This window comes from Helianthus annuus, chromosome 10, assembly GCF_002127325.2.
Source record: "Helianthus annuus cultivar XRQ/B chromosome 10, HanXRQr2.0-SUNRISE, whole genome shotgun sequence".
Taxonomy (NCBI): Eukaryota; Viridiplantae; Streptophyta; class Magnoliopsida; order Asterales; family Asteraceae; genus Helianthus; species Helianthus annuus.
Window position 1 is genome coordinate 63,344,708 of NC_035442.2, and position 9,324 is coordinate 63,354,031.

At 37.0% G+C, this 9,324-nt stretch overlaps 2 protein-coding genes across 2 annotated transcripts; both read right to left on the reverse strand.

Moving 5' to 3' along the window:
• Positions 1-3,223: 3,223 nt before the first annotated feature.
• On the reverse strand, positions 3,224-3,916 carry LOC110882017. Its single transcript, XM_022130128.2, has 2 exons — positions 3,799-3,916; positions 3,224-3,726 (listed from the first exon to the last, which is right to left on the reverse strand). The coding sequence occupies exons 1-2, from the start codon at positions 3,905-3,907 to the stop codon at positions 3,248-3,250; spliced, it is 588 nt and encodes a 195-aa protein (XP_021985820.2). The 5' UTR covers positions 3,908-3,916; the 3' UTR covers positions 3,224-3,247.
• Positions 3,917-4,762: 846 nt separating this feature from the next.
• Positions 4,763-8,359, reverse strand: LOC118482629. Its single transcript, XM_035978197.1, has 3 exons — positions 8,110-8,359; positions 5,448-5,762; positions 4,763-5,347 (listed from the first exon to the last, which is right to left on the reverse strand). Exons 2-3 carry the CDS (start codon positions 5,760-5,762, stop codon positions 4,763-4,765), a joined length of 900 nt encoding a protein of 299 aa, XP_035834090.1. The 5' UTR covers positions 8,110-8,359.
• Positions 8,360-9,324: the final 965 nt, after the last annotated feature.

Below are 9,324 nucleotides of genomic sequence, written 5' to 3' on the forward strand. Positions count from 1 at the left end.
GGTATGCCGAAATCAAGTTTATTCGCTTACAGGGACTAAATTCGACAAACTGCGAAAGTATTTCAATTTGTACTGTAACAGACCTTCCGGAACTTTATCATAAGTTAAATATGCTCTAAATATCCTTTACATAGCTTAGAAATAGGCTTTGAGGTGTTTGGTGCGCAAAAATAAACTTTATGCTCATTCAGGGACTAAAAGCGTCAAAAAGTGCATAAGTTTGCATTTTCGCGCATAACTTACGTTCTGAATATATCCGGACATCCAAAAATTTATGTAAGCATTAAAATATTTTATTTTAGTGTTTGGCATAAGAAAAATCCATTCGTCGCGCAATTTGGATCGTTTTTCGCGTTTATGCGCATTCCGTCGTAATTAACCGAACAACGCAACCGTACGACCAAACGAACCGACATCCAAGATATTTTTGAGCACATTTTAAGTTCCCTATACTTTAACTTCATTTTAGAGCTTTGAAATGGGGTTAACGGGGCTTAAACGTGTCAAAAATGCATCAAATACCATGTTTTAGGGCTGCAGGGACCAAAACTGCCAATTTTAAAAGATGCTGACCTGCAAGGTCCTTACGGTCTGTATGGACCTTTGCTTATGGTCCGTAAGCATGTCCCAGATCAGCAGAATTGGTTTCCAGCTTGTTCCAGCTGTTTCACACCTTTGCTAATGGTTTTTCATCAATCTATGGGCTATTTTTGATAGTTTTTAAGTGCCCATGGTATCCAAATACCATGTGCCCACTTGTACGGATCAAGAGAGTAAATCGGATCAAGAGCTTGCGGGGATTTTGGCTCTCTAAGTTGAATTTTATGCTTCATACCTGAGAGTAAATCGGATCAAGAGCTTGCGGGGACCTTCTGTAAGTATTCTTTCGCGTTTTTTATTCGTTTTAGCGTTTAAGTCAAACTGCGTTTGACTTTCTGCTTTGACCAGTTTATGGTCAATGCGAAGTTCGTTTGAACTTCACAACGTGAGCGTAGTCACGATGGTTATAGTCCCTAGTGACTATACCTACTGATTACCACGTTATCTAGGCTCAGTGACGAGTCGTAGTTTCGGCCAAAATGCGTTTTCTCGCGTATTTTGTAACCAAACTACTCTAGGGTATCAAAACCATTTGTTTTGAAACCAAACCAGTTTTCTAACTTTACTAAACATGTTCTAGCATGTTTAGCTCGTCGCTTTTAGATTTGTGCTTGTTTAGGGTCGTAAAGGTAAGCGATCTAATCAATCGCTTATACTTTCGAACCCGACCCATTTGGTCGATCTTTAGGATCCGACCAAACACTTTAGGCGACCATAGTTGTATAGGGAATAACATTCCGAGGTTATACCTTATGGTCACGTCGTTTAAGTAGTTGTATGATAAGTAGTTCTTATGCCTTAGGTAAATTACCAAAATGCCCTTTTTGCGCATAAATTCATTTTAAGCATATCTAACATAATTTTTGACATCTAAACTGATTTAACAACAATATTAAACATGTTAAGGCATACTTGCTTGTCATAGGACTAGTTAGGCGTTCCGAATGCGTTTTACGCAAACGACGCGTTAAAGTGGCATAAGCTACCTAAACGGGTCGTAATGGGTCAAAAGCACTTAGGATAGGTTTCGTTTTAGTAAGTAGGCTTTGTTAAACCATATTATATAAGTTCCCATACTTATTTGGTTTACAAACCCTCGTACTACCAGATCCTCCGACAGGTCCGTTTATTAATGTAGATACCTATATAGGTGTCGTTTGATTCCGTGATCCTCTAGCATTGCTTGGTGGTTATCCTAGGACTTCTAAGCAATCTCATGTGAGTACATAGTCCCCTCTTTTACTGTTTTCCAAACATTTTGGGGTGAAACACATGTGCCTACTTGTTACTTTCATGCTTTTCATGATTTCATATCATATACATGCTATGTTCATTAGTACGCTAGTAGTACATGATTTCATTATGTTTTAGCTATGTATGCCCATTGTGTGCATACTTAGTACATCGTTTTATATAACATTCCATACTATGTATGTTCATCATACTTAGTACATTTTACATCACATGCTATGTATGCCCATTCTGTGCATACTTAGTACATCGTTTTACATAACATTCTATGCTATGTATGTTCATCATACTTAGTACATTTTACATCACATGCTATGTATGCCCATTGTGTGCATACTTAGTACATCGTTTTACATAACATTCTATGCTATGTATGTTCATCATACTTAGTACATTTTACATCACATGCTATGTATGCCCATTGTGTGCATACTTAGTACATCGTTTTACAAAGACATCTTATACTTGGTATCATGCTATGTATGTCCATCCGTCGCATACTTAGTACATTGTTTGTGCATTCTTACTTATGGTTTGGTTGTTACATATTTCACTTGCCATACATGACATTTTGTTTACACATTACTTGATTAACATTTGACAACGGTTTAGACATGGGCAATTTACATTGATGGTTTATGTGGGTAAGTGATTTGAGTAACGAGACGTGTGTGATGTGATACAAGCATGGTGGATACGCCGCCGGTACTTCCTATATATAAGTGCTTGTATTATATTACATGGCGCAGCGTTATTTGAATCATTCATTTGGATTTATACATTTTTACACAAATAACATATTTTTCACAAGACATTGTTTTACAAGACAGTTTGTTTTATAGAAACTCATTTTTACTTGGTTATTCATTTAACCTTACATCATTCTTTTTAACTATACATATAAATCATCGATTTTCAAACATTTTATAAAAGCAAACACTTAAACTGGATTCATGACAAGTTTTTGTTAAACATTTTCTCAAACCTAGGTCATGAATCCTATTTTTCATAAAACCTGTGTACTCGCCGACATTTTTATGCTGATGTATTTTCACATGTGTTTCAGGTACTATAGTTGATGACTATTGATGCATGCTCACATAGGATTGGACGAGGCCTTAGTGACATTAAGGAGCTGTTTGTTTTTGCAGACAAAAACTGTCTGCAGTCTGATTTCAGCTGATTTTATGTCTGCAACTGAAGATATGGTCTGAAGGTCTGTAAACTGAAAATATAATACTGTTTGTTTTATAAACTGGATATCGTCTGTATAAGCTGAAAATTATTTAACTATCATACTTATCACAGTTGATAAAAGTCATTCAACATTCAAGTTACATAAAAAAAAACCATAATAGCACCAAGGATCAATAACCTAAACAATAGTAAAATAAACTCAAAGTACATTGTTTTGCATTAATTCTTGTGCTATTTGATCTCGAAGTTGACTCATAAATTCACGGTCCGCTGAACTTCCATGTCGTGGTACTTCTTCTTCCCTATTTTCACCACCATCTTGTACATGTTCATCTCCATCTTGAAGGCGTACATTTGGGTGATCATATTCATCAAAAAGGTCATCGCTTAAACCCTCTTTTCGTATAAAATTATGAAGCGCAAAACATGCAACGGTAATATTTCGTTGCGTAACCAACGAAAAGGGAGCCATTTTCTTTAATATTGGAAAACGTGCTTTTAGTACACCATACGCACGTTCAATAACATTTCTAAGCTTTGCATGTGCGTGGTTGAATTTTTCCTTGTCGTTTAATGCACGATTTCGACGAAAATCTCCAAGCCAATACCTCACATTTCTATATGGCGCCATAAAGCCTCGAGTGTGTGCATAAGCAGCATCACATAGATAATATTTATCTGAAAAAAAAAAATAATTCAATCTTCAAACTATATAATATAAAAAATAAAGTTGGAATCATAGATATATACCCGGAGGAGGAAATGGAAATGGTGCATTTGCATTTGTTAAAGATTCGGACAATATTCTAGAATCATGTGCCACTCCTTCCCATCCGGCCACGAGAAACGTAAACATCATGTTGAAGTCACATATAGCCAAAACATTTTGATAGCAATCGCCTTTTCCTCTTCCCCTATATAAATGTTGTTTCTCAACAGGGACAATAGCATTTATCAAAGTACCATCAAGTGCACCAATCGCTCCCTATGTAGAATTTAATAGTTACTAATATACGTGGAAGGAAATCACAAAAGTATTTGTATAACGTACCTTAAAAACTTTTCGTAATCTCTTATGATGCCCCGGAATATTTGGATTAGGATTAAAAGATGTTGGTACAATAACCTCTTTAGCAAACTCCATCATTCTTGACAATACTTCATGAAAATACTTATGAATTGTTTGTTTCGAGTGTTGAAATCTACGCTTAACGACCGAAAAACGTTGATTATGACCAAGCATCATAAAAAACATAGCCATTTTTTCTTGAAGGGATACATGTTTACTATCTTTTAGCCAACCTTTTAGTCTAAAATGTGTGCAAAGTCGAACAAAAAATCACGTGACATACGTAGGAGTTCAATGCATTGCGTATCATTCCCTTGCAACAACTCTAAAGTAAAATGGTGTCCAGACATAACCGATGTATTATCTCTTTTTCTTTTAAGATGTCTCGGCCAAAAGTATCTAAGATAAAAGAACATCACAATGAGGAGCAATAACCTTTGATTATAATCCATGAGAAACCTGTCAAAAACAAGCAAAAAGACTCAAAAACTACCATTTTACTTAACATTTAATGGTTCAAATTACATAATTTTTTGACAATGTCATTCCAAAACAACCAAAAACAAAACACATAATGGTTCAAATTGCACCAAACACACATAATGTCATACCAAAACAACCAAAAACAAATACCCATATCCCTCCCTACTTGAACATCCCAAGTGTCGTCCCAGTCATTTTAATCCACTCTTTCAACACCTCAGGGTCTGATGGCAATGTCATCCATGCTTGTCTCATGTATGTTGACTGACCAAAGATGTTAAATGCTCCCAAAAACAAGGGATCTATAGGCTCTAACCCAACTGATTTCAACTTTTCATAACATTCATCAATCGATGGTCCTTCCATGTTTTTCACCATATGCTTAAGTGCATCACGCATATCACTAGCCAAGTCATCTAGGGTAATGGAGTTTTTAGATGTTTTAGCCTTTTTCTTGGGCCTAACTTCTGAATCATCATTGGGTTGAACACTAGGTCCCTCATTATTGATAGGATCTTCATCACCCATTGGAAAACTTTGTTCATGAGAGTCTCCATCATCATCTTCTAAATGAACACTAGCACCTTCTATCTGAAGTGTTTGGACTTGTGTGGATGATGAAACCCCAGATGTTTGGGTGGATGTCCATTGATTACCACCAGTTGCACTAAGGCCTTCAAACACAGCTATGAAAAGGTCAGGATGAGGCAATGGTCGTGTTCTCAATGACATTGCCCTTGGGTGACCCTGCGCCAAATTAACAGGGACTATAATAAATACTTTTTTATTCTCATTATCCTTATTAATATTAATATATAACAAGATATTGAAATTCTAAAAATCACACCTTCTTAAAGTCATCCCATTCTTGAGGCGTTAAAGTGAACATATTTGTTTGTGGGTTGTAGAGATTTCCAGTCTTGTTTCTCAAATAGCACCATCCTACGTATTTTGATTTCATGGTATCAAAAGCATTTCTAATTTGCTTTTCATTCAAAACAAATCCAAACTCTTCCTTAAGTTTCGCTCCTACCCTACCCCAAGACTCTCTACGCAAGCTTTGTCCATTTCTACCTACTCTCCCTATTTCTTCAAGACATATTTCTAACATGCATTTGATAGCCTCATGCGTCCATTGTTGTCGACCATCATTAGTTTCCATCTAAAATTCAATCACAAATAACATACAGTCGCTGCCATAAAAAACGCAGCCATAACTAACAGAAAACGCAGCCATAACTATCAAAAAACGCAGCCATAAAAAAACGCAGTCATAAATTACAAAAAAGGCAGCCATAACTAACAAAAAACGCAACCATAACTAACAAAAACGCAGCCATAACTATAAAAAATGCAGTCATAACTTACAAAAAACGCAGCCATAATAAACGCAGACATAAATTACAAAAAACGCAACCATAACTTACCAAAAACGCAGCCATAACTAACCAAAAACGCAGCCATAACTTACCAAAAACGCAGCCATAACTAACCATTACTGATAGTCTTATGGGTCAAAGGTTACGTAAGGAAAATAATTATCAGATATGGCTGTGTTTAGTATACTGTAATTGGGGCTGGGTCAAGTGTTAGTATTGCAGCCAAGTTTGAATAGATGATTTAAGTTGGAGGTAATTTTGGGTTACATGTAATACACTCACTCCTAGTTTTGATAGTTTTGATGATGATTATTTTGGAGATTTGAATCCTTTTCTCTACTTTTTTTTTTAATTCCCACCAATTCACGTACATATGAGTCAATAACACAAATGCCATTAAATATAAAGAATGAATCTAAAAAACTCTAACAGTTCCACCAAATCAAAGACTAGATTCAAATAAAAAAGTAGAGTTAAATGCTTGGTTGGTCCCTGTGGTTTGCAAAAATTGCAGACTTGGTCCCAGTGGTTTACTAATTACACGCGTGGTCCCAAAACTTGTTAAAAATACACTCGGTTGGTCCCCAGCCATAACATCAGTTAAAATTTTCAGTTAAGTCCATGTTAAATGACCAAAATACCCTTGCTTATTAACTCTATAATTTTTGTTTACCATCATCATCTTTATCAGCAGCAGGACCAAGTTCTTCATCACCATCATCTTCATTACCATCAAAAGGGGAGATTAAACAACTTACCACAGAACACGCTGATGATTACATCATCTGTTAACTTGAAAAAAAGTCAACACACCACAACTCACTCTCAACAAGTCATCATCATCCCCATCAAATCTCCTCGCATCCACACGATCCTATTCCACTCTTCCCATCTCACCTCCAAAATGTTTTCACCTTCTCGTCTTCACTCTCCTGATCCATCACCACTCCATCAATGGCCGCATCCTCCATTGTTTCCTGCAACTATCTCCTCCACAAACGCCCCCTCAAATTACCCCCAATTTCTTCCAAACATCCCCACAATGCAAACCCACCAAACCCATCTCTCAAATCTTCCAAAATGTCCCAAATTTCTGCCCCAATTTCAGCTCAGGGGTCTCAATGCAGGCTTTTGCAACTGGGTGGCCAAAGAAGTCACTCCAATCGGATCGTTTTGGTTAAATCTGGGGGCTCGGATAGTAGTATTACGACTAACATTATAAACACTGTATGTGAAAATGTCTCATTGAATATGGGTTTTGTTTGTAGGTCTTCTTTGTTTTAGATTGTAGCTTTACCTTAACTGTGCTACCAACTGTTTGTGAAAATGCCTCAGTGAATTTCAAGTTTGTTTGTGGGTCTTTTTTAGACAGTAGCCTTGAATATGCTACAAACTGTATATGAAAATGCCTCATTGAATCTCGGTTTTGTTTGTGGGTGTTTATTGTTTAGGGTAGAGCATTATTTTGAATATGCTACCAACTGTTTGTGAAAATGCCTCATTGAATATCAGTTTTGTTTATGGGTCTTTTCTTATTTTAGGTAGTGGTATTACCTTGAGTATACTGCAAGCATGGGCGGACCCAAGAGCTTAACCGCCCCCCCCCCCCCAAGAGAGAGAGCACTGAGCATGACCTTAAGCTTCTGTGGGTGATGAAGATGATGATGATGTGAGGCTGGGTTTTCTTAATAAACAAGGGTATTTTGGTCATTTAACATGGACTTAACTGAAAATTTTAACTGATGTTAGGGCTGGGGACCAACCGAGTGCATTTTTAACAAGTTTTGGGACCACGCGTGTAATTAGTAAACCACTGGGACCAAGTCTGCAATTTTTGCAAACCACGGGGACCAACCAAGCATTTAACTCTAAAAAAGTAAATCAAATGATGATGTTAGTGTTGACTTGTTCCACAACAGTTCCACCAAATCAAAGAGTAGATTCAAACCGATTCAAACCAAATTGAAGCATAACCCATGAAAAAAATAACAAGACCCACATGAATATAACAGCAGAAAACGATTCAAATCGAAAACCTAACCCTAGAAAACGATTTAAACCGAAACCTTCTCTAGAAAACCGCAAAAAAATCGGAACAAATTAGACGATTCAATAGATGATAAGACGAACCTGTGGAAGTTTGATCGGTGACGGTGGGAGCCGGCGATCTGTGGCGGCGATCTGTGACAGCAGGAGGAGAAGTGAAGGAGTCGTGTGGGGAGCGTGTGTCTAGGGAGCGTATATGTGAAGATCTGGTGGTTTCTGAAGATATTAGATATGTGCTTTTTTTAAGCTAATAAAAGCCCTTTTCAGGTCTTCTTTTTTTTAAAAAACAAACAGTCTTTAACCCTTATGTCTGCCCGCCCGCAGACATAAGCAGCTTTGAAGACATTTTAAGCAAAAACAAACACACCCTAAAAGATGCAAGACTAGTTAATTGTGTTATGTTTCTTTATTGTTAAGACATTGTAACACATTTAATTCAATAAAACGAAATTTGTTTAATCCATGGTTGTGAAACAATGATTCTGTTACAACACTCCCCGACGTTTCCGCCACATTTTGTTGTTTTACGTGGTCGGGGTGTGACAGAAGAAACCTACCAAAGAATCCAGTAAACCATCAACTCCACCACCTGAACCTACACCAATACAATCACCACCACAACCACAACCTTCACTTCCAAAACAACCAACACCTCCCAGATAACCTTCACCTCCAAAACAACCAACACCACCTAGACAAACATCACCAGTACATCTTTCACCATTACATCTCTCACCACCACAACAACAAACCTTGTACACTTCTCAAGAAATATTTCAAACTCCACCACTTACTCAAATTCAACTAACTCCTGGTTCTTCTGGCCACAGAGGTGTTCACATTCCTCCAGATAATCTTGAAGATATTGGAGATTTTGGCTTTGCAAATGATGAACAAGTTAAGAAGTTAGAGAAAAAGATGGATGAAGTGTTGAATGAAAACAAAGTTATTGCAGCAGAAAGCAAGAAAGTTGCTGAACGTGAAAATATTCTTGAAATGCGCGTGAAGAAATTAGAGTCTGACAACAAAGCCTTGTTAAAAAAGATTGATACTGATCAAACTGAAATTGATTTTCTGAAAGTGCGAGTGGCTGAGTTGGAAGAAGAAAAAGCTCGTAGAGATGAACAGAACAAGTATTTCGAGATGAAAAACAAAGAGCTTGAGGCTGCAAAAGCATTGAACGAGCATGATTTCTACATGTTGAACAAAGTTGTTGAAAATATGCTCGGAACGTCAATTGAACAAAAGTTCGAAGAGATTCAAGTTGAAGAGCTTAGGGAAAAACGCCAAGCTGAGATT